Source organism: Dendrobates tinctorius, unplaced genomic scaffold (assembly GCF_039654945.1).
Source record: "Dendrobates tinctorius isolate UK_male_01 unplaced genomic scaffold, ASM3965494v1 ptg000070l, whole genome shotgun sequence".
NCBI lineage: Eukaryota > Metazoa > Chordata > Amphibia > Anura > Dendrobatidae > Dendrobates > Dendrobates tinctorius.
Window position 1 is genome coordinate 95,746,407 of NW_027361738.1, and position 26,733 is coordinate 95,773,139.

At 45.4% G+C, this 26,733-nt stretch overlaps 1 protein-coding gene across 3 annotated transcripts in view; it reads right to left on the bottom strand.

Moving 5' to 3' along the window:
- Window positions 1–26,733, bottom strand: part of CRHR2 (corticotropin releasing hormone receptor 2) — a 320,584-nt gene that overhangs the window by 76,557 nt on the left and 217,294 nt on the right. For all 3 annotated transcript variants that reach the window (XM_073582167.1, XM_073582169.1, XM_073582168.1), the window contains 2 exons: window positions 13,989–14,074; window positions 12,099–12,205 (listed from right to left, as the gene is read on the bottom strand). In XM_073582167.1, coding sequence (XP_073438268.1) covers window positions 12,099–12,205; window positions 13,989–14,074 — 193 coding nt within the window. The remainder of the gene's footprint in view (window positions 1–12,098; window positions 12,206–13,988; window positions 14,075–26,733) is intronic.

Genomic DNA, 26,733 nt, shown 5'->3' on the forward strand with positions numbered 1-26,733 from the left:
CTTGGACGTTTCAACATGACAACGATCCAAAACAGAAGGCCAAATTGACCTGTCATTGGCTACAGCAGAACAAAGTGAAGGTTCTGGAGTGGCCATCTCAGTCTCCTGACCTCAATATCATTGAGCCACTCTGGGGAGATCTCAAGTGCGCAGTTCATGCTAGACAGCTCAGGAATTTACTGGAACTGGAGGATTTTTGCCAAGAAGAGTGGGCAGCTTTACCATCTGAGAAAATAAAGAACCACATCCACAACTACCACAAAAGACATCAAGCTGTCATTGATGTTAGAGGGGGCAATACACGGTATTAAGAAATGGGGTATGTGAAGTTTTGATGAGGGTCATTTGGATGTTTTGGGTTGTCATTATGATTTAAAAAAGAGAAAACACAGTAGTTTGGAAATAAATGGCTTTACCCAACCACTAACCAAGAGTGGAGAAAAAGATTTGGTGTTATCATTCATATTCTCTGAAAAAAGGCCAAGAAAGCAAAAATTCTGCCTGGGTATGTAAACTTTTGAGCACAACTGTGAAAACCACCCCCAGAAATCATAGCATTAGAATAGTAAAAACAAGAGTATTTAAAATAAGTTTCTGTGTAATTCGTGAGACCACAACCCTTAGAGGCCTCTTAAATTATTAAATATCAAATTCATAGACAGGTGAAGTCAGGCAGAGCAGCCGATCTGGATTATAAATGAGAATTATATGGGGACAGGGGATGAGATAACCGATATAAGTACTTACAGCCTGCTATGCCTAAAAATGTCAGCCAGATTCACACGAGTCACTTCTGAAATTGTTTGCTGAGTCTTTAGTTAATGTTTGACTTGGTGATCACTCTATATTCACTGTATATATTGAGGAACACGTGCTGTGCATACAGTGTAGCATGCGCCCTGGTGTTACCCCAGCCGCAGTCACAGCGAAAAGTCAGCAATAATCAAAATGTATTGTGATAAAACACTCCGGGATCGCCTTTGCTGGGGTCAAAGGTCACGTGCATTCAGCATGAAACTCAGGCGCAGAGCTGGGATTTGGGTGTAACTGACCCTGGGTCAGGTTTATTAACGGTGAAAGCAATGCAAAGGGAAACAAAACATAAAACAAATCCTTGCCTGTCCGGCACTAACTAAACAATGGACAACCTAACTACCAACTGGCGGGCTTCTCCCGTCCAGCCAAACCACAGTTGCAGTGGGCACTGCTTCCACTCACGTGTGTCTCTCACACAGGCAGGATCTCTGTGTTCCCAGGCTGAGACACTCACACAACCACATTGCATCCTTTTATATCCACCTCCCATTATTCATTAGCAAGCAGGTGTGATACTGACCAGACTAGGCCACATAGGAAAGGAATCTGGGCGAGATATACCTGCCCTCATCCACTATTCCCACATGATTCTCACATATCCCCCCCCCTGCTCAGACCACTCTGGTCGAGCAATGACACCCGCCAAACAGTGCACTCGGGACAGGGCATCTGCATTCCCCATCTGTACCCCTGGGCGGTGCTCCACCGTAAAAGTGTAGGCCTGCAGGGCAAGAAACCACCGGGTCACCCGGCTATTCCGTTCCTTGTTCAAGTGCATCCACTTGAGAGGGGCATGGTCAGTGATCAGCCTGAACTTTCGGCCCACCAGGTAATATTTGAGGGCCTCTAGAGCCCACTTAATGGCGAGGCACTCTTTTTCTATGACTGTATACCTTTGCTCGTGTTTATTCAGCTTCCTGCTGAGATAGAGGACTGGGTGTTCCACTCCGTCCCTCACTTGTGAGAGTACGGCCCCGATACCGGTATCAGAGGCATCCGTTTGTACCACAAACTCGCTGCGGAAGTCCGGAGTCACCAGTACGGGCTGAGAGCAAAGTGCCCGTTTTAGGCTATGGAAGGCTTCTTCAGCCGCTAAACTCCATTTAATCATGACGGAGTCTTTCCCTTTTGTAAGATCCGTCAGGGGGGTAGCGATGGCTGCAAAATTGGGTATGAACCGGCGATAATAGCCGGCGATCCCCAGGAAGGCTTGCACCTGCTTCTTGTTGACAGGTTGTGGCCAGTCCTGAACCGCCTGAATCTTATCAACCTGGGGTTTAACAACACCACTCCCAATTACATACCCCAAATACCGGGCTTCTTCTAGCCCGATGTGACATTTCTTGCGGTTCGCGGTTAGACCTGCCTCCCACAGGTCGTCAATCACAGCTTGTACTTTCTGGAGATGAGTCTCCCAGTCCAAGCTGTAAATGACAATGTCATCCAAATAGGCCGAAGCGTACCGCCTATGTGGCCTCAAGACTCGATCCATCAGTCTCTGGAAGGTCGCCGGTGCCCCGTGCAGTCCACACGGCATATACACATACTGAAATAAACCTTCCGGCGTAGCAAATGCCGTCTTTTCTCTGGCAGCCTCAGCCAGAGGGATCTGCCAATACCCCTTTGTTAGGTCTAGGGTCGTAATATACCGGGCTTTTCCTAACCAATCTATTAACTCGTCGACCCGGGGCATAGGGTAGGCATCAAATTTTGAGACCGCATTCAGTTTCCTGAAGTCATTGCAGAACCGGATGGTGCCGTCCGGTTTAGGAATTAGCACAATCGGGCTGGACCACGCACTGTGCGATTCCTCAATGACTCCTAACTCTAACATTGCCTTCACTTCTCGGGAAACGGCTTCACGGCGCGCTTCCGGGATTCGGTAGGGCTTTACGTGAACTGTGACACCAGGTTCCGTTACGATGTCATGTTTCATTAGCATAGTCTGCCCGGGTTTTTCTGAGAAAAACTTTTGGTTGTGAAGTAGAAACTGCCTAACTTCAGTCTTTTGCCGCTCCGAGAGAGTCTCTGCAACCCGTACCTCCGGTACGGTATGCGAGCAGACGGGACGGGCCAGCTCCGCTGACAAGGCAGACCGATCTTTCCAGGGTTTTATCAGATTTACATGATAAATCTGTTCAGGTTTTCGTTTACCTGCCTGGTATACTTTGTAGTTTACTTCACCAACTCTTTCCTTAATCTCAAAGGGGCCCTGCCACTTTGCCAGGAACTTACTGTCCACCGTGGGGACCAGGATCAACACCCTATCTCCGGGTGCAAACGTACGGATCTTGGCGCCCCTATCATAGATTCTTTTTTGGGCTCCTTGAGCCTGTATCATGTGTTCTTTGATGATAGGCATAACAGCCGCAATACGGTCCTGCATTTGTGTGACGTGATCTATCACTGTTTTAAATGGAGTGACCTGACCCTCCCAGGTTTCTTTTGCAACGTCTAACAGTCCGCGAGGACGTCGGGCGTACAATAACTCGAAAGGCGAGAATCCCGTGGAAGACTGGGGTACTTCCCTGATGGCAAAAAGCAAATACGGAAGTAAATAGTCCCAGTTCTTCCCATCCTTGTCTATCACCTTTCTCAGCATCTGCTTCAGAGTTTTATTGAACCGTTCAACCAACCCGTCTGTTTGAGGGTGATACACGGATGTGCGTAACGGTTCGATTTGTAATAATCGGCAGAGCTCCTTCATTATCCTGGACATAAAGGGGGTCCCCTGGTCGGTGAGTATCTGTTTTGGTATACTGACCCGACTAAACACATGCACCAGTTCCTTGGCAATCGTCTTGGTGGCCGTGTTACGCAAAGGGATGGCCTCCGGGTAACGAGTGGCATAATCCAAGATGACCAGGATATGTTGGTGTCCACGTGCAGACCGTGGAAGGGGCCCAACTAAATCCATCCCAATCCTCTCAAACGGGACTTCAATAATAGGTAGGGGTACCAAAGGGCTACAGAACCGGGGCTTAGGTGCAGAGGCTTGGCAGTCAGGACAAGACTCACAATATACACGAATATCGTGATGCATGCCTGGCCAAGCAAAACAGTGTAATATCCTTTCGGTGGTTTTCTGGACTCCCAGGTGACCTCCCATCACATGTCCGTGGGCCAGGTCCAGCACCTGCCGCCGGTAGGGTTTTGGCACGACTAATAGTTGCACCGTATCTTCCCCCTTTTTCTCTATCTGATAGAGTAAATCATTCTCCAGAACCATGTAAGCATATGCCAGCCTAGAGCCAGGTTCTACGGGTACCCCATTTATCACTTTCACATTTGTCCTAGCCTGAGAAAGGGTAGGATCCTTTATTTGCTCGCTTTGGAAGTCATCTTTCTGAACTTCTAAATCCGGCAAACGGGGAGGTGGACGGCTGTCAGCCTCCTCCTCTTCCCCGGTCTCCTCATTATCACCCGCCATGACTGAAAACGGGAACGGCAGGTCATTTCCCGCAGACTCTTCCCCCGAGTCTTCCGGGGAGACCTCTTCCAGGGGTTCGGGACCCACACGCTCCCTGGGAGAAGAATCATGTACACTATTACCCGAGGGCATCAACTGATTCTCCCACAATTGCCAGAAGTGGGGAAAATAACGGCCCAGGATAACATCATGCAATAACGCCGGGACGAGTCCCACTTTATGTTGCACAGACCCATAGGAAGTAGTAATGCATATGACCGGTACGAACAGGTGTCTCCATGCACACACGTTAAAGAAAATTTGTCTGATGGTCCAGTCGGGGCTGACACCAGACTGGCCTTCACCAGAGTCACTACACTTCCCGAGTCTAACAATGCCACCACATTTTTGCCATCGACAGTTAAATCACACAAGTGTTTTTCCACATCCTTTTGACCGGCATTCACACTCACTACCCGTGCAACCATAGACATGCGGTTTTTAGAGTCTGTGACGTCGCACTGCATGGGTTCAGTAGTGACCGGACAGTTTGCAGCAATATGTCCCATCTCTTGGCAGCGGAAACACCTAACGGGCCCCTTGCTTAGACCATAGTTCGTTACTCTCGGCCTCGCAGTGCGGGCAGTCCCGTTTTCCTCCCCCACTGTCTTAGGGATTTTTCCATCTCCCCTACTCCCTGGAACAGTCTTACCGGTTCCACGTGGAGATGATGAAGAACGAGGTGGGGTAGCGTCGTCTCGGAGTCCTTCCGCCACGGAGTAACGTTCAACCAGATCCACCAGTTGATCTGCCGTCGTAGGATTTCCATGGCTTACCCACTTCCTCAGGGCTGGCGGTAGAGCTCTCAGGTACTTGTCCATGACGACTCTCTGGATTATCTCTGGCGCTGTCAGCACCTCGGGTTGTAGCCACTTCTTCGTCACGTGGATCAGGTCGAACATCTGTGACCGCGGTGGTTTATCCGGCTGATAAGTCCATTGATGCACTCTCTGTGCACGGACAGCGGTCGTCACTCCCAGCCGGGCCAAGATCTCGGCTTTCAATTTGTCAAAGTCCTGCGCGGCTTCAGGCTCTAAGTCATAATAAGCCTTTTGGGCCTCACCGGAAAGAAACAGGGCAATCAGGCCGGCCCACCGTGCCTTCGGCCATTTTTCTCGTACCGCCGTCCGTTCAAACGTGGTCAGGTATGCCTCGACGTCATCTTCGGTCGTCATCTTCTGCCAGTACCGACTCACGTGAATCACTCTCGACTCGGCTTCCAGGTTAACTTCATGTAGGCTTGCCAGGCGCTGCGCCACCTGCTGGAGAAGCGAACGATCGGTAGCTGTCATGTCCACCAACTCCTTCAGCTGGGCCATCATCACCCGATTAGCTTCTTGCTGGACGACGGTGGACTGTACCAGCGCTTTCACCACGTCCTCCATGCTCATGCTTGCAACGTGATGCCCACGTTCTCCACCACAATGTGATAAAACACTCCGGGATCGCCTTTGCAGGGGTCAAAGGTCACGTGCATTCAGCATGAAACTCAGGCGCAGAGCTGGGATTTGGGTGTAACTGACCCTGGGTCAGGTTTATTAATGGTGAAAGCAATGCAAAAGGAAACAAAACATAAAACAAATCCTTGCCTGTCCGGCACTAACTAAACAATGGACAACCTAACTACCAACTGGCGGGCTTCTCCAGTCCAGCCAAACCACAGTTGCAGTGGGCACTGCTTCCACTCACGTGTGTCTCTCACACAGGCAGGCTCTCTGTGTTCCCAGGCTGAGACACTCACACAACCACATTGCATCCTTTTATATCCACATCCCATTATTCATTAGCAAGCAGGTGTGATACTGACCAGACTAGGCCACATAGGAAAGGAATCTGGGCGAGATATACCTGCCCTCATCCACTATTCCCACATGATTCTCACAGTATTTATATGTGATGTGAAATGCTCCAATGTTCTAACGTGCTGTTGTGACTTTATGAGGAGGTGGCTGTGGAGAGGAAAGGGAGGAAAGGAAGGAAGGAAGGAAGGAAGGAAGGAAGGAAGGAAAGGAAAGGAAGAACCGGAAGGAAAAGAAGAACAGGAAGGAAAGGAAGAACAGGAAGGAAGGAAGGAAAGGAAGGAAGGAAAGGAAGAACAGGAAGGAAGGAAGGAAAGGAAGAAAAGGAAGGAAGGAAGGAAGGAAAGGAAGAACAGGAAGGAAGGAAGAACAGGAAGGAAGGAAGGAAAGGAAGAAAAGGAAGGAAGGAAGGAAAGGAAGAAAAGGAAGGAAGGAAAGATAGGAAGGAAGGAAGGAAGGAAGGAAGGAAGGAAGGAAAGGAAGAAAAGTAAGGAAAGGAAGGAAGGAAGGAAAGGAAGAAAAGTAAGGAAAGGAAGGAAGGAAGGAAGGAAAGGAAGAAAAGGAAGGGAAGGAAGGAAAGAAGAAAGGAAAGGAAGAAAAGGAAGGAAAAGGAAGGAAGAAAGGAAGGAAGAAAGGAAAGGAAAGGAAGAAAAGGAAGGAAAAGGAAGGAAAGGAAGAAAGGAAGGAAAGGAAAGGAAGAAAAGGAAGGAAGGAAAGGAAGGGAGGGAGGGAGGAAGGAAGGAAGGAAGGAAGGAAGGAAGGAAAAAAAGGAAAGGAAGGAAGGAAGAAAAGGAAGGAATGGAAGAAAAGGAAGAAAGGAGGAAAGGAAAGAAAGGAAGAAAGTTAGGAAGGAAAGGGAAGGGAAGGGTTGCATTATATATTTTCGTGGCCCTTTGGAGTCTTTAAAAAAAAAGATAGAAAAATGTAAAAACCAGTCAGGAGTTTCTTATTTTTGATTACATATATCTACGAAATTGTCAAAAAAAATGAAAATAGATAAAGACATAAAAATTAAGCTCCACATTTTTTTCAATAACTGAATATGAAAAAAATGTATACGCCTTAAAATTACTCGTGTGATAAAAATCTAAAATGCTCCTAGACACGAGTGGGAAATAAATGTCCCGGCATTAGGCTGGCTAAAGTGTAACCCTACTGTTAGAAAGCTCTTGCTGTGTCAATGAGACATGTCAGACGTTTTGATTGGTGGTGGTCCGGGTGCCGAGACCATGACTGATCTCTTAAAAAGGAGAAGTGCTCGGCCAAGCATCACTCTACTCAGACTGAACATGGGCACCACAGAAATTCCTTAAAGTCCTTCTTCCATCTTGGACAAGAACAACCTCTGCTCCTACATTCAAGTTCATTATAGTGGTTTGAAAAAACCACTATATTGTAATCCGAACGCTGCTAACTTATTCTTCTTCTTATTATTATTATTAAGTTTATTTCCGCAATTAATGCGGCCCGAACCGCTACACGCACAGACTCCGTTGAGGTGTCGTTTCGAAGCCAGCGTCCATGAGAGGTGTGCTAAGTATTTTTCGTGTCGATCGGATTTGTAGTTTTTGCGCAATTTGCGTTTGAAAATTTTTTTTCCCGTCATTGGAATGCACTGTCTCCAATGCTTTTCAATAGGAAATGGCAAAACGTGCCCTGAGGCGATTGAAATGACAGTTGAGCTCATTGATATGCTCAGGCAGACCCAGTTACTATGCCAACGCCTACGAACTTCACTTGAACCCCAGCACAGAGCCTCTGCCACATAATATCAGCTCTTAAAGCGAAACCCACAGCACAAATGCAAATCTAGCTTCATCACATGACACATGCCCCTGAGAGAGAATGTGTGCGCCAAAGTGGATTTAAAAGAAGCCCAGTGAGCCAAACTAGCTCTTAAAGGGCCAACGCGCCAAAGTGATTGTTAAAGGGCCAGCGCACCCAAATGAGTCTTAAAGGGCCGACACACCAAATCGGAGACTGAGCCACCCCGGCCTCCAAATCGGAGGCTGAGCCACCCCGGCCTCCAAATCGGAAGTTCATCGACCCCGGCCTCCAAATCAGAGGCTCTTTGACCTCTGCCTCCAAATCGGAAGCTCAACGACCCCAGCCTCCAAATTGGAGGCTGAGCGACCCCAGCCTCCAAATCTTACCCAGAGTGGCCCCGCCCACCAAATCGGACCCTGTGGGGCCCCGCCCACCAAATCGGACCCTGAGAGGCCCCGCCCACCAAATCGGACCCAGAGTGGTCCCGCCCACCAAATTGGACCCAGAGGGGCTCCGCCCACAAAATCAGACCCAGAGGGGCCCCTGCCACAAAATCAGACCCTGAGGGGCCGCGGCCACAAAATCGGACCCTGATGGGCCCCAGTCACAAAATCGGACCCTGAGAGGCCCCGCCCACCAAATTGGACCCAGAGTGGTCCCGCCCACCAAATTGGACCCAGAGGGGCCCCACCCACAAAATCGGACCCAGAGGGGCCCCTGCCACAAAATCGGACCCAGAGGGGCCCCGGCCACAAAATCGGACCCTGAGGGGCCGCGGCCACAAAATCGGACCCTGAGGGGACCCAACCACAAATTCGGACCCTGAGGGGACCCAACCACAAAATCGGACCCTGAGGGGCCCCACCCACAAAATCAGGCCCTGAGGGGCCCCACCCACAAAATCAGACCATGAGGCCAAAGTTGCCCCTGAGAGGCACCCACAGTTAAATCGTATCCTGAGTTGAAAGTCTTGCAGGGGCAGCAGGCAAGTCTCTCTTAAAGGGGCAGCCCGGGCACCATTTCAAACCACTATCTGTACTTCCTTCAGGAAATACACATCTAGTATTATTATTATTATTCAGTTGATTTTCCGCATTTAATGCGGCCCGAACCGCTACACGCACAGACTCCGTTGAGGTGTCATTTCGAAGCCAGCGTCCACGAGTGGTGTGCTAAGTAATTTTCATGTCGATCGGATTTGTACTTTTTGCGCAATTTGCGTTTGAAAAAATCCTTTTCATCAATGCATTTCAATGGGAAAATGTTGCCACAGAGAAAACATGCCCTGAGGCGATTCAAAGGGCAGTTAAGCGCATTGATATGCGCAGCTGCAGACCCAGTTACTATGCCAACGCCTACGAACTATACATGACCTCTCCAGGACAGAGTTTCTGGCAGATAATAGCTCTTAAAGCGAAACCCACAGCACAAATGCAAATCTAGCTTCATCACATGATGCATGCCCCTGAGAGAGAATGTGCGCCAAAGTGGATTTAGAAGCCCAGTGAGACAAACTGGCTCTTAGAGGGCTGACGCGCCAAAGTGATTCTTAAGGAGCCGGCGCACCAAAGTTAGTCTTAAAGGGCCGGCGCGCCAAATCGAAAGCTGAGTGACCCCACGCTCCAAATCGGTGGCTGATCGACCCTGGCCAACAAATCCGACCCAGCGTGGCCCAGCTCAAAAAATCGGACACTGAGGGGCCCCGCCCACCAAATCGGACCCTGAGGGGCCCCGCCCACTAAATCGGATCGAGAGTGGCCCCGCCCACCAAATCGGACCCTGAGGGGCCCCGCCCACTAAATCGGATCGAGAGTGGCCCCGCCCACCAAATTGGACCCTGAGGAGCCCCGCCCACCAAATCGGATCCTGAGGGGCCCCAACCACAAAATCAGACCCTGAGGGGCTCCACCCACAAAATCGTACCCTGAGGGGACCCGGCCAAAAGATCGGAACCTGAGCGGCCCCGGCCACAAAATCGGACCCTGAGGGGCCCCGGCCACAAAATCGGACCCTGAGGGTCCCAACCACAAAATCGGATCGAGAGTGGCCCCGCCCACCAAATCGGACCCTGAGGAGCCCCGCCCACCAAATCGGACCCCGAGGGATCCCGCCCACCAAATCGGACCCCGAGGGTCCTTGTCAACCAAATTGGACCCTGAGGGGCCAAGCTCACCAAATCGGACCCGAGTGGCCCCGCCCACCAAATCGGACCCAGATTGGCCCCGCCCACCAAATCAGACCCAGAGTGGCCCCGCCCACCAAATTGTACCCTCAGGGGCCCCACCCACAAAATTGGACCCTGAGGGGCCCCGGCCACAAAATTGGACCCTGAGGGGCCCCACCCACAAAATCGGACCCTGAGGAGATCCGGCCACAACATCGGACCCTGAGTGGCCCCACTCACAAAATCGGACCCTGAGGGGCCCTACCCACAAAATCGGACCCTGAGGGGCCCCAACCACAAAATCGGACCCTGACGGGCCCGGCCACAAAATCGGACCCTGACAGGCCCCGGCCACAAAATCGGACCCTGAGGGGCCCCGGCCACAAAATCGGACCCTGAGGGACCCCACCTACAAAATTGAACCCTGAGGGGCCCCAACCACAAAATCGGACCCTGAGGGGCCCCACCCACAAAATCGGACCCTGAGGGGCCCCACCCACAAAATTGGACCCTCAGGGGCCCCAGCCACAAAATCAGACCCTGAGGGACCCCGGCCACAAAATCAGATCCTGAGGGGCCCCAACCACAAAATCGGACCGAGAGGCTCCGGCCGCAAAATCGGACCCTGAGGGGCCCCAACCACAAAATCGGACCCTGAGAGGCACCGGCCACAAAATCGGACCCTGAGAGGCCCCGGACACAAAATCGGACCCTGAGGGGCCCTGGCCACAAAATCGGACCCTGAGGGGCCCAACCCACAAAATCAGACCCTGATGGGCCCCGCCCACCAAATTAGACCCTGAGGGGCCCCACCCTCAAAATCGGACCCTGAGGGGCCCCAGCCACAAAATCGGACTCTGAAGGGCCCCACCCACAAAATCGGACCCTGAGGGGCCCCACCCACAAATCCAGACCCTGAGGGGACCCGGCCACAAAATTGGACCCTGAGGGGCCCCGTCCACCAAATCAGACCCTGAGGGGCCCCGCCCACTAAATCGGATTCTGAAAGGCCCCAACCACAAAATCGGACCCTGAGGGGCCCCGCTGACCAAATTGAACTCTGAGGGGCCCCGCCTACCAAATCGGACCTAGAGTGGCCCGCCTACCAAATCAGACCTAGAGTGGCCCCGCTCACCAAATCGGACCCTGAGGGGCCCCACCCACCAAACCGGACCCTGAGGGTCCCCGCCCACCAAATCGGACCCCGAGGGGCCCGCCCACCAAATCGGACCCCGAGGGATCCCGCCCACCAAATTGGACCCCGAGGGTCCCCGCCCACCTAATTGGACCCTGAGGGGCCCCGCCCACCAAATCGGACTCTGATAGATCCCACCCACCAAATCGGACCCCGAGGGGCCCCGCTCACCAAATCGGACCCTGAGGAGCCCCGCTCACCAAATCGGACCCTGAGGGGCCCCACCCACCAAATCGGACCCTGAGGGGCCCCGGCCACAAAATCGGACCCTGAGGGGCCCCACCCACCAAATCAGCCCCTGAGGGGACCCGGCCACAAAATCGGACCCTTAGGGGCCCCACCCACCAAATCAGCCCCTGAGGGGACCCGGCCACCAATTCGGACCCTGAGGGGCCCCACCCACCAAATCGGACCCTGAGGTGCCCCACCCACAAAATCGGGCCCTGAGGGCCCCACCCACAAAATCGGACCCTGAGGCCAAAGTGGCCCCTGAGAGGCACCCACAGTTAAAACGGATCCTGAGTTGAAAGTCTTGCAGGTGCAGCAGGCAAGTCTCTCTTAAAGGGGCAGCCTGGGCAGCATTTCAAACCACTATCTGTACTTCCTTCAGGAAATACACATCTAGTTTTTATTGTTATACCAAGACCTACACAACCATGTGACTAGTTCCAGTAGTAAAATTGTCCTGAGAGATTCCCTTTAAGGTAATTAACTTCAGTAGAAGAAATCTGGGCACAAGGTCAGGTGTAAGGTCATGGCCTAAAATGCTCTGAAGCTCAGATGATTCTCAGTCCTGTCCCTGGCTATTTCCTAATTATTGCTCCAATCGCATTGTTTGCTCATCTCCAGGCTGATGACAAAGCTCTTCCATATCATTAAGAAACTTACCTTAAGCACAAGAAGAGCAGGAAGGCGATGACCAGCGCCAGGACGGAGATGCAGTGTCCCAGGTAGTTTATAATGAGGGCGATCTTGTAATGCAGGTCGTACTTCCGCTGGAGACAAGAACATGATTACATTAGGCTGAGACTCCTCAGTGCAGGACAAGTAATCTGTTTATGGAGCAGTAATTATAATCCCGGCCTGGAGGATAATCTCATCATCATAGATACAGGTTATTTTGGGATGAGTGATATCTGTTGGCATTGTGACTATTTACTGTGACATTAATAATCAATTGCATCACAGGGTGAACCGGCTTCAGGTGCATGGTCATTTCCAAAACCCAAAGAGTTCTTGCTATAAAACTGGCCCATGTATAACTAGACCATAATTGTCACATTCCTACCCAATACAGGTGCCAAGAGGAAACAACTCTACAGTCTTGGTTCTATTTGTTGCCAGTGGATTTATCCTGCACTGTATTATACTCCAGAGCTGCACTCACTATTCTGCTGGTGCAGTCACTGTGTACATACATTACATTACTGATCCTGAGTTACATCCTGTATTATACTGCAGAGCTGCACTCACTATTCTGCTGGTGCAGTCACTGTGTACATACATTACATTACTGATCCTGAGTTACATCCTGTATTATACCCCAGAGCTGCACTCACTATTCTGCTGGTGCAGTCACTGTGTACATACATTACATTACTGATCCTGAGTTACATCCTGTATTATAGCCCAGAGCTGCACTCACTATTCTGCTGGTGCAGTCACTGTGTACATACATTACATTACTGATCCTGAGTTACCTCCTGTATTATACCCCAGAGCTGCACTCACTATTCTGCTGGTGCAGTCACTGTGTACATACATTACATTACTGATCCTGAGTTACCTCTTGTATTATATACTCCAGAGCTGCACTCACTATTCTGCTGGTGCAGTCACTGTGTACATACATTACATTACAGATCCTGAGTTACCTCCTGTATTATACTCCAGAGCTGAACTCGCTATTCTGCTGGTGCAGTCACTGTGTACATACATTACATTACTGATCCTGAGTTACATCCTGTATTATACCCCAGAACTGCACTCACTATTCTGCTGGTGCAGTCACTGTGTACATACATTACTGATCCTGAGTTACATCCTGTATTATACTCCAGAGGTGCACTCACTATTCTGCTGGTGCAGTCACTGTGTACATACATTACATTACTGATCTTGAGTTACATCCTGTATTATACCCCAGAGCTGCACTCACTATTCTGCTGGTGCAGTCACTGTGTACATACATTACTGATCCTGAGTTACATCCTGTATTATACCCCAGAGCTGCACTCACTATTCTGCTGGTGCAGTCACTGTGTACATACATTAGTGATCCTGAGTTACATCCTGTATTATACTCCAGAGCTGCACTCACTATTCTGCTGGTGCAGTCACTGTGTACATACATTACATTACTGATCCTGAGTTACATCCTGTATTATACCCCAGAGCTGCACTCACTATTCTGCTGGTGCAGTCACTGTGTACATACATTAGTGATCCTGAGTTACATCCTGTATTATACTCCAGAGCTGCACTCACTATTCTGCTGGTGCAGTCACTGTGTACATACATTACATTACTGATCCTGAGTTACATCCTGTATTATACCCCAGAGCTGCACTCACTATTCTGCTGGTGCAGTCACTGATAAGTAGTGACATTTATCTGCATGGAGACTCCGCTGTTTACACATGATCTATGACTGTAAGATAAAACACTTCCCGTGTTCCCCGTGCTCGGACTGCGATACATCATTACACTTTTCAGTAACAGATTTGCAGCTCCCATAAGAATCCCATTCTATCAGACATAGGTCATTGAATTTCTCACCTTATTATCCAGGATGGGCACACACTGGGAGTAGTTCATCCAAGTCGCCCAGGTCCCATTCTCAAAACATTCTCTGTAAACTGTTCCTGCAGAGACAAGACGCACAAGCTTAGATCCGGTTGCAAAACAGAAAAACTTTAACAACTGGTGAAACTTTAACTTTTTGGCCATGGCCTTTGAGGTGTTATAACAGATGAATTATTGCAGTTCTCACATTGTACACTAGATGTCAGCACAATGGACTGGTGAACAAAGAGGAAACTCACTTTGCAGCCTGCAGTAAAACAAAAACTGGTTTTAACTCATTACCATTAGGAATTAGAAGACTGTTGAGAAGCTGAAGATGTAGCAATTAAGGAACAATTAACCCTATAATGTAGAGTTTATAATTGTGCGGGAGTGTTATAAGAGGAGCAGGTGATGTTAGCAGGTATGTATACTTGCACGAAATGCTGTATGAACAGATGACAGGTACCAGGCTCAGAAAGGAGAAATACATGGAACTCTAGAATGTCATGTTTTCCAGAACAGCATGGGACTGACATGGAGCATTAGTGTCTGGGATTTGGGGGATGTGACAGGAAACAGCAGGGGGTCAGCGGCACGGGGGAACAAGTCACGCTCAGTCAACTCCACATGGATCACCTGGGAACCTCACTGACAATTTTTTTCTCCATTTTTTCCATTTTTTAAGTGCAATGTCTGACAAATTGTATAGTAAAAAAAAGTGTTACCGAGGACCTGTCTGTTATTCCAAATTTGAAGTTTATTTTCTGTTCCTGCGCCTCTGTATTCCTGAGATATGGCCCTTCTTCTCTGAAATGTAAATCTAGTCTTTCTTTTTAGCCAAATGGGCGTGGGCATTAAGAAGACACCCACAAAGAAGAATTAAGGAGTACACTGTCTCGGCTAAAAAATATATTTATATACAGGGAAATGTACTTAATAAGAAACTTTGTAATATATCTTTATCAGATAAATCTGCTTATTTCTCCTCCAGAGCTGATCATTCACTCACAATTCATGGACAATCTCTGTATTCAGTGAAGACGGAATGTTACATTACTGAGATAGGAGAGGACAATTGGTGCTCATAAAGTTCTATGGAGATCTGTAGCTGTCGTTTCAGGAGAATTTGCAGCAGAATGTCTGAGTGTTCCTCTAGCTCCTCCCCCTCCATAGAACTTTATAAGCACCAACTGTCATCATATATCTCAGTAATGGGAAAGTCTCTATACACTGAATACAGAGTTTATCCATTATTTGAGATTAATCAGTCCAGGAGGAGAAAGGAACAGACTTCTCTGTTAAAATATATTTTACAGTTTCTTATTTTCATATGTATTATTGATTTATGAAATAAAAATTAAAAACGACGGTGATTCTCTAATTTAATCTGGAAGTAAAATGTAAACCAGCAGGGCGGATAATGTTGATGCAGCCAATTTAGCATTTCTACCAACATGTTATGCAGTACGTCCAATCTCTGAATGTGCATAGGTCCAACTAAGAGGTGAAACAGGAAGATGGCAGCAGGGAAAAGTCTGCGAATAAACCAATGCTTTTCTTTTGTAAACTGCTCCCGGTCTCATAGGTGAAGTCGTCTTCTCCCAACAGCAATATTAAGATCCACAAGTGATCAATGGAATTTATATCCGGACTCATTGCTGCCACTTCAGACCTCTCCAGCGCTGTGTTTCCATCCATTTCTGGAGGCTTCATTAAGTATGTTTGGGGTCAATGTCCTGCTGGAAGACCCATGACCTAGACCACAAATGCAGCTTTCTAACAATGCGCACTACATTGCAGCCCAAAATCTTTTGATAATCTTCAGATTTAATGATGCCTTGCACACAGTCAAGGCCTCCAGTGCCAGAGGCAGCAAAACAACCTCAAAACATCTTTGAACCTCCACCATATTTGACTATAGGTACTGTGTTCTTTTCTTTGTAGGTGTCATTCCATTTTTTGTAAAGACCAGAATTATGTGCTTTTAGCCAAAAAGCTCTATCTTGGTCTCATCTGTCCACAGGATGCTTTCCGAGAAGGATTTTGGCTTACTCATTTTGGCAAGCTGCAGTCTATCTTTTTTATGTCTCTGTGTCAGCAGTGGAGAACTCTTGGGTCTCCTGCCAGAGTGTTTAGTTAAAATATTGATGGATAGTTTGTGCTGATGCATCCTAAGCCTGCCGGACAGCTGTAATTTCTGTGGAACTTGATTTTCACGGCTTATCCACCATCTGGACTATCCTGCATTACAACCTTTCATCAGTTTTCTCTGCCGTCCACGTCCATGGAGATTAGCTACAGTGCCACGGGTTGTAAACTTCTTGTTTATGTTGCGTACTGTGGAAGAAGGAACATCAAGATCTCTGGAGATGAACAATTTTTGTTTTCAAGTTCTCAGACAGTTCTCCTCTCCTCTTTCTGTTCTCCATGCTTAGTGGTGCACACAGACACAATGCAAAGATTGAGTCAACTTCTCCCGTTATTATCTGGTTTCAGGTGTGATTTTCATGTTGTCCAAACCTGTTACTTGCCACAGGTGAGTTTGAACAAGCATCAGGTGCTTGAAACGACGTTGTTTACCCACAATTGTAGAAAGGTGCAAAGTTTTGTCTGGTCCATTTTTGGGGTTTTGTGTGAAATCATGACCAATGTGTCATTTGTTTTCAGTTTTCTTGTGTTTTTCCAATACACACAAAGGAAGTTAACATGTGTACAAAAAAAAATATGTGTAATTGCAATAATTTTCTGGGAGAAATAAATATTTTTCTGGAACAGTTTCAAGGGTGCCAACACTTTCACCCATGACTATAACTGGAGGATAACATTATTTTTCCTTTGCCATTAGTTGGATTGAGCGTGCCACTAACCTGTCGTGTGCCTGGCGGCAGGACAGTAGGACATAATGGGCCGCCTGTCCTACACAGTTTTGTTACAGCACTTACGGGACTAATCTTGAACAGTTAACTACAACATTGTGTATATTCTTTTGTTTTATCTGCGCCCAGCTTCCGGCATGATAACGAGATTTTAAGGTGACAAAGACGAGGCGGTAATTAGTAATGACTCGACCAAGCGTAAATCATTATATGGATCGTGGCTGGAACGAAAAACAGAAGGAGTCGGAGCAGAGCTGCTCTTCATCTTACACTACATTTATATGGACTGCTGACTTTAAAGGCCGACACTACCGATCCCAACAATAGGTCCCAAACCTCCGTGGGCAGGTCTGCTGACTATTCACTAGTCACATTCTATCCGATGTGTGCTGAGAGAAGATCTATTACTAGAACTCTATGCTGCTGCTCACTTGTTAGCTTTACCGTACAGACTCAGGTAGAGACGGCAGAGTCATCATATTGTTATTAGATAGGGGGGTCAACAGAGGCTCTTTACTACTGTTGGCGGTGTGGAGTCAAATCAGTCTTTTCATTATTATTATAGGATGGAGTCAGCAGAGACATCTCAATGTTAGAGGGAAGAGGCAGCAGAGACATCTCAATGTTAGAGGGAAGAGGCAGCAGAGACATCTCAATGTTAGAGGGAAGAGGCAGCAGAGACATCTCAATGTTAGAGGGAAGAGGCAGCAGAGACATCTCAATGTTAGAGGGAAGAGGCAGCAGAGACATCTCAATGTTAGAGGGAAGAGGCAGCAGAGACATCTCAATGTTAGAGGGAAGAGGCAGCAGAGACATCTCAATGTTAGAGGGAAGAGGCAGCAGAGACATCTCATTATTAGAGGGAAGAGACAGCAGAGACATCTCATTATTAGAGGGAAGAGACAGCAGAGACATCTCATTATTAGAGGGAAGAGACAGCAGAGACATCTCATTATTAGAGGGAAGAGACAGCAGAGACATCTCATTATTAGAGGGAAGAGGCAGCAGAGACATCTCATTATTAGAGAGAAGAGACAGCAGAGACATCTCATTATTAGAGGGAAGAGACAGCAGAGACATCTCACTAATCTCACTATTAGAGGGAGAAGTCATCAACGTCATGTCATTATTAGAGGGATGTGTCAGCAGTCATCTCATTATAAGAGGGAGGAGTCAAAGTCATCTCATTATTAGAGGGAGGAGTCAGAGTCATCTCATTAGAGGGAGGACTCAGCAGAGTCATCTCATTAATAGAGGGAGGAGTCATCTCATTATTAGAGGGAGGAGTTAGCAGAGTCTTCTCATTATTAGAGGGAGGAGTCATCTCATTATAAGAGGGAGGAGTCAAAGTCATCTCATTATTAGAGGGAGGAGTCAGAGTCATCTCATTAGAGGGAGGACTCAGCAGAGTCATCTCATTAATAGAGGGAGGAGTCATCTCATTATTAGAGGGAGGAGTTAGCAGAGTCTTCTCATTAATAGAGGGAGGAGTCATCTCATTATTAGAGGGAGGACTCAGCAGAGTCTTCTCATTAATAGAGGGAGGAGTCATCTCATTATTAGAGGGAGGACTCAGCAGAGTCATCTCATTAATAGAGGGAGGAGTCATCTCATTATTAGAGGGAGGAGTCAGCAGAGTCATCTCATTAATAGAGGGAGGAGTCATCTCATTATTAGAGGGAGGAGTCAGCAGAGTCATCTCATTAATAGAGGGAGGAGTCATCTCATTATTAGAGGGAGGTGTGAGCAGAGTGGTCTGATTATGATTGGTGGGTGAGCTAATGACAGCTCTATTTCCATGTGGCCTCTCACAATTCCATTCTGGGCTTGTAGGTTCATGTATGAATTCTAGAACAACAGTATAGACTGACACATTTGAGGTAGAACAATAAAAATGACAGAAGTGAGAAGGTCCTTATCAGCCAGGACTCAGCGGCCTTTAGTGGCCCACTTGCCTTGTCTTTGTACTTCTTATATTACAACATTTAATGACACGTCTGACATTTAGCGGCACGCTCCTCTCTGTCTCCGTCCTCCCACTGGCAGGAGGGTGATTTGTTCTCAGGCATTATACTCTAATCGTCCCACTGTCCTTATAATTAACAATCCATCTAATACTGAATGTGACGAACATAAAAATGGAAAAAGCCGAAGCAGCCGCAGATCCCTATTACTGCAATGTCAATGTGCTGCTGCCAGAGTGGATGGGACTGTCTGATGTGATGTCACAGCAACAAGACCCCAGCACTGAAGCCCCCGCTGATACCCTCATTTACATCACGTGGTAGATAGTCTGTGACACACCGTGGAAACAAGAAAATGGCTGATGGCTCTACACACCGCAACATAGGATGCACCCGAGCCCAACAATTGTATCACTACAGGAACATTTATAACAGCTCAACTGGGTTTTGACATATTCGAAAAAATATATGTGGTCCCATATAAAAGCAGAGACAAAACATTGTACTATACATACATGGCAGTATTATAGTAGTTATATTCTTGTCCATAGGGGCAGTATTATAGTAGTTATATTCTTGTACATAGGGACAGTATTATAGTAGTTATATTCTTGTACATAGGGGGCAGTATTATAGTAGTTATATTCTTGTACATAGGGACAGTATTATAGTAGTTATATTCTTGTACATAGGGACAGTATTATAGTAGTTATATTCTTGTACATAGGGACAGTATTATAGTAGTTATATTCTTGTACATAGGGGGCAGTATTATAGTAGTTATATTCTTGTACATAGGGGGCAGTATTATAGTAGTTATATTCTTGTACATAGGAGCAGTATTATAGTAGTTATATTCTTGTACATAGGGGGCAGTATTATAGTAGTTATATTCTTGTACATAGAGGGCAGTATTATAGTAGTTATATTCTTGTACATAGGGGGCAGTATTATAGTAGTTATATTCTTGTACATAGGAGCAGTATTATAGTAGTTATATTCTTGTACATAGGGGGCAGTATTATAGTAGTTATATTCTTGCACATAGGAGCAGTATTATAGTAGTTATATTCTTGTACATAGGGGGCAGTATTATAGTAGTTATATTCTTGCACATAGGGGGCAGTATTATAGTAGTTATATTCTTGTACATAGGAGCAGTATTATAGTAGTTATATTCTTGTACGTAGGGGGCAGTATTATATTAGTTATATTCTTGTACATAGAGGGCAGTATTATAGTAGTTATATTCTTGTACATAGAGGGCAGTATTATAGTAGTTATATTCTTGTACATAGAGGGCAGTATTATAGTAGTTATATTCTTGTACATAGAGGGCAGTATTATAGTAGTTATATTCTTGTACATAGAGGGCAGTATTATAGTAGTTATATTCTTGTACATAGGAGCAGTATTATAGTAGTTATATTCTTGTACATAGGAGCAGTATTATACTGGTTATATTCTTGTACATAGGAGCAGTATTATAGTTGTTATATTCTTGTACATAGGGAGCAGTATTATAGTAGTTATATTCTTGTACATAGGGAGCAGTTTTATAGTAGTTATATTCTTGTACATAGGGGGCAGTATTATAGTAGTTATATTCTTGTACATAGAGGGCAGTATTATAGTAGTTATATTCTTGTACATAGAGGGCAGTATTATAGTAGTTATATTCTTGTACATAAGGGGCAGTATTATAGTAGTTATATTCTTGTACATAGGGGGCAGTATTATAGTAGTTATATTCTTGTACATAGGGAGCAGTATTATAGTAGTTATATTCTTGTATATAGGGGCAGTATTATAGTAGTTATATTCTTGTACATAGGGGCAGTATTATAGTAGTTATATTCCTATACATAGGGGCAGTATTATAGCAGTTATATTCCTGTACATAGGGGGCAGTATTATAGTAGTTATATTCTTGTACATAGGGGGCAGTATTATAGTAGTTATATTCTTGTATATAGGGGCAGTATTATAGTAGTTATATTCTTGTACATAGGGGCAGTATTATAGTAGTTATATTCTTGTACATAGGGGCAGTATTATAGTAGTTATATTCTTGTACATAGGGGGCAGTATTATAGTAGTTATATTCTTGTACATAGGAGCAGTATTATACTGGTTATATTCTTGTACATAGGAGCAGTATTATAGTAGTTATATTCTTGTACATAGGGAGCAGTATTATAGTAGTTATATTCTTGTACATAGGGGGCAGTATTATAGTAGTTATATTCTTGTACATAGGGGGCAGTATTATAGTAGTTATATTCTTGTACATAGGGGCAGTATTATAGTAGTTATATTCTTGTACATAGGGAGCAGTATTATAGTAGTTATATTCTTGTACATAGGGAGCAGTATTATAGTAGTTATATTCTTGTACATAGGGGCAGTATTATAGTAGCTATATTCTTGTACATAGGAGCAGTATTATAGTAGCTATATTCTTGTACATAGGGGGCAGTATTATAGTAGTTATATTCTTGTACATAGGGGCAGTATTATAGTAGTTATATTCTTGTACATAGGGGCAGTATTATAGTAGTTATATTCTTGTACATAGGGAGCAGTATTATAGTAGTTATATTCTTGTACATAGGGAGCAGTATTATAGTAGTTATATTCTTGTACATAGGAGCAGTATTATAGTAGCTATATTCTTGTACATAGGGGGCAGTATTATAGTAGTTATATTCTTGTACATAGGGGCAGTATTATAGTAGTTATATTCTTGTACATAGGAGCAGTATTATAGTAGCTATATTCTTGTACATAGGGGCAGTATTATAGTAGCTATATTCTTGTACATAGGGGGCAGTATTATAGTAGTTATATTCTTGTACATAGGAGCAGTATTATAGTAGCTATATTCTTGTACATAGGGGGCAGTATTATAGTAGCTATATTCTTGTACATAGGGGCAGTATTATAGTAGTTATATTCTTGTACATAGGGAGCAGTATTATAGTAGTTATATTCTTGTACATAGGAGCAGTATTATAGTAGCTATATTCTTGTACATAGGGGGCAGTATTATAGTAGTTATATTCTTGTACATAGGGGCAGTATTATAGTAGTTATATTCTTGTACATAGGGAGCAGTATTATAGTAGTTATATTCTTGTACATAGGGGCAGTATTATAGTAGCTATATTCTTGTACATAGGAGCAGTATTATAGTAGCTATATTCTTGTACATAGGGGGCAGTATTATAGTAGTTATATTCTTGTACATAGGGGCAGTATTATAGTAGTTATATTCTTGTACATAGGGGCAGTATTATAGTAGTTATATTCTTGTACATAGGGAGCAGTATTATAGTAGTTATATTCTTGTACATAGGGAGCAGTATTATAGTAGTTATATTCTTGTACATAGGGGCAGTATTATAGTAGCTATATTCTTGTACATAGGAGCAGTATTATAGTAGCTATATTCTTGTACATAGGGGGCAGTATTATAGTAGTTATATTCTTGTACATAGGGAGCAGTATTATAGTAGTTATATTCTTGTCCATAGGGGCAGTATTATAGTAGCTATATTCTTGTACATAGGGGCAGTATTATAGTAGCTATATTCTTGTACATAGGGGGCAGTATTATAGTAGTTATATTCTTGTACATAGGGAGCAGTATTATAGTAGTTATATTCTTGTACATAGGAGCAGTATTATAGTAGTTATATTCTTGTACATAGGAGAAGTATTATAGTAGTTATATTCTGGTACATAGGGGCAGTATTATAGTAGTTTTGTTCTTTAACAGGTGACAGTATTATATTAATTATTATGTTCTAGAAGATAGATGGTAATATTATCGCAGTTATATACTGGGACACAAGGAATATTTTCCCTTTCTACACACTAGAGTGAACAAGGTGTGAATGATATAATATTTATGAAAGTTATTAATTGTATCTGTGACCTGTGTTGTTTCTCACATGAATTATTGAGAACGTTGTAACCATTTAGTGACAGTAACATGCTGATAATGATGTCCTTGGAGAATACTGAGGGTTAGATGCATTAATTAAATGGGAGTTGTCTCCCTGCATTGAAACCTGGAATAAAATATTAAGATTTCAGGACACAAGGTCGCTCGGATTATTCTCTATTAAGGTTAACAGGTTTCACATACAGAGTTGCAGTAATCTATTATCGGTGCAGGTTAGTTTTAGCTCCATGAAATTTCTGCACTGAAGTAGACGGGATAATATTGTTGAAGGGCAGTGATGTGTCTACTAATATAGACCAAGTGTATAAAATTATACCCGCTATATGCAGTATGTTTACAAAGAATAAAATAAATGTAATATTAACTACTTACTAGTGCTTCAGATAAATGAATATCCATTGAAATAGTCCATAAAGTGTCCAGATATCAAGAGCACACAGTGTCCAGATAAGCCGCTTGAAACTGGTATGAATATACAGTATTAGATTCATACAGACGCCACTATGGGAGATTTATTTACTACTAGATGGTGGCCCGATTCTATCGCATCGGGTATTCTAGAGTCTCTGTTAAAATAAAAAATAGTGATATACTCACCTTCCGACGGCCTCCGGACTCTGTCCCTCCTCTCACCACGCTCCCGGCATCTTCCGGTCCCAGTAATGCTTTGCTTGAAACACCGCTGATGACGTCGCGCTCTCGCGAGAGTGACGTCATCTCCGGCCCTTCTCGCTAAGCATTACTGGAACCGGAAGATGCCAGGAGCGTGGTGAGAGGAGGGACAGAGTCCGGGGGCCGTCGGAAGGTGAGTATATCACTATTTTTTATTTTAACAGAGACTCTATAATACCCGATGCGATAGAATCTGGCCACCATCTAGTGTATTATACTCCTGTTACACCTGGAGCTGCTGTCACTGTTCTGCTGTTACCTAATGTATTGTACTCCAGTTACACCCAGAGCTGCAGTCACTGTTCTGCTGTTACCTAATGTATTGTACTCCAGTTACACCCAGAGCTGCTGTCACTGTTCTGCTGTTATCTAATGTATTGTACTCCAGTTACTCCCAGAGCTGCAGTCACTGTTCTGCTTTTACCTAATGTATTGTAGTACAGCTACACCCAGAGCTGCAGTCACCATTCTGCTCTTACCTAATGTATACTCCTGTCACAGCCAGAGCTGCAGTCACTGTTCAGATCTTACCAAATATATTGTACTCAAGTTACACACAGAGCTGCAGTCACTGTTCAGCTGTTACCTAATGTATTGTACTCCTGTTACACCCAGAGCTGCAGTCACTGTTCTGCTGTTACCTAATGTATTGTACTCCAGTTACACCCAGAGCTGCTGTCACTGTTCTGCTGTTATCTAATGTATTGTACTCCAGTTACTCCCAGAGCTGCAGTCACTGTTCTGCTTTTACCTAATGTATTGTAGTACAGCTACACCCAGAGCTGCAGTCACCATTCTGCTCTTACCTAATGTATACTCCTGTCACAGCCAGAGCTGCAGTCACTGTTCAGATCTTACCAAATATATTGTACTCAAGTTACACACAGAGCTGCAGTCACTGTTCAGCTGTTACCTAATGTATTGTACTGCTGTTACACCCAGAGCTGCAGTCACTGTTCTGCTGTTACCTAATGTATTGTACTCCAGTTACACCCAGATCTGCAGTCACTGTTCTGCTGTTACCTAATGTACTCCTGTTACACCCAGAGCTGCAGTCTCTGTTCTGCTGTTACCTAATGTAGTGTACTTCAGTTACACCCAGAGCTGCAGTCACTGTTCTGCTGTTACCTAATGTATTGTACTCCAGTTACACACAGATCTGCAGTCACTGTTCTGCTGTTACCTAATGTATTGTACTCCAGTTAGTCCCAGAGCTGCAGTCACTGTTCTGCTTTTACCTAATGTATTGTAGTCCAGTTACACCCAGAGCTGCAGTCATCGTTCTGTTTTTACCTAATGTATTATACTCCTGTTACAGCCAGAGCTGCAGTCACTTTTCTGCGTTTACCTAATGTATTGTACGCAAGTTACACCCAGAGCTGCAGTCACTGTTCTACTGTTACCTAATTTATTGTACTCCAGTTACACCCAGATCTGCAGTCACTGTTCTGCTCTTACCTATTGTATTGTATATGTACAGGACTGTGTCTGTGTAATGAGCGACGCAGCAGTGATGCCTTTAATGGCTGTAATGTGCATGTACAATAAGCAATGCGGCCGTGTTGCAGCGACGACTAAGCAACTGTCGCAGATTGGTCACTGCCTAACTGCCGCGACCAATCAGCAACGCCAGATTTCGGTTACAGACAGACATGATAAGACAATTATATATGTAGATACTAGTAATTTTAGTTATTTACCTATATAGCACCACAGCTCTTTCTAGACATTATCGTCACTGTCCCCATTGAGCTCATCATCTAGAATCCCTATCTGTATGTCTACGGAGTGTGGGAAGAAACTGGAGAACATACAATCTCCTTGCAGATGTTGTCCCTGGTGGGATTTGAACCCAGGACCCCAGCGCTGCAAAGCTGCAGTGCTAACACCCTGGTGTATTAACAATGATATGTCCAAATAAGTGAAAACCAACATGGATGCTTGTAATATGGTGTAATGTTCCGGAGGAAGGAGGGACCAGATACTTTAATTTCCTCCTTTATCTTTATAGGAGGTGACATTTTCTTCTTACAGAACTCCATATTATAAATGTTAATATTCCGTCTGACTGCAATAATGACTAGTGTAAAGGCTGTGGGGGAACAAAAAGTGCACAAGAACATCGAGTGATTCCCTTTCAGCTGAAAAGGAAAGTAAAAGGAAGGTGCTCACCTGGTTGTGCACAGGCAAAGCTCCAATGGCCACCTGATAATATCTCATCTTGGTCCCAAGTATTCTTTAATACAGCAGCACAGCCTCATATCGTGTTATCATCCAAACTGTGCAATAATGACTAGACATTGCTCATTATACATAGATTTAGGCTGAGTTCACACGTGGCGTTTTTTTCGCATTTTCGTGGCGGTTTTAACCGCGCGATTTTGCCGCGAAAACGCGAAAAATAAGCATCCCATGCATTCCTATGGGATTCCGCAATGCTGTACTAATGCTGCGGTTTTTACCGCGGCGGAATCGCTTCGTGGTAAAAACCGCAGCATGCTCATTAATTTGCGGAATCGCGGCGATCCCGCACCCATAGGAATGCATTGTTCTGCTTACTTTCCGCATGTGGCTGTGCCCACCATGCGGAAAGTAAGCAGAACAATTGCGGATGGTACCCACGGTCCGGAGGAGAGGAGACTGTCCTCCGGGCTTTGGGTACCATATCCCTGTAAAAAATAGAATTTAAAAATAAAAAATATTGTTATTCTCACCCTACGACGTCCTGCGCAGCCTTCCTGCTTCTCTTCACGCTCTCGTTCCCAGTAGTCCTTTGCGAAAATGCCCGCGATGGCGTCCGTTCTCGCGGGATCGCGAAGTCTTGCGGTCATCCGCGAGACGTCGCGATCCCGCGAGAACGGACGTCATCGCGGGCATTTTCGCAAAGGATTACTGGGAACGGATGCGCGGGACGTCGGAGGGTAAGAATAACACCATTTTTTATTTTTTTTTACATTCTATCTTTTACTACTGATGCTGCATAGGCGGCCTCAGTAGTAAAAAGTTGGTCACACTTGTCAAACACTATGTTTGACGAGTGTGACCAACCTGTCAATCAGTTCTCCAAGCGATGCTACAGATCGCTTGGAGAACGCTAGCATTTTGCAAGCTAAATACGCTTGCAAAATGCTAGTTTTTCCGCGGGAAAATTGCGTGAATTTAAAATGCGATTTTCCCGCGGACTGGAATTCCGGAATTCTCGCGGTAATTTCCGCGAGAGTTCCGGTACGTGTGCACTTAGCCTTATACAGCCA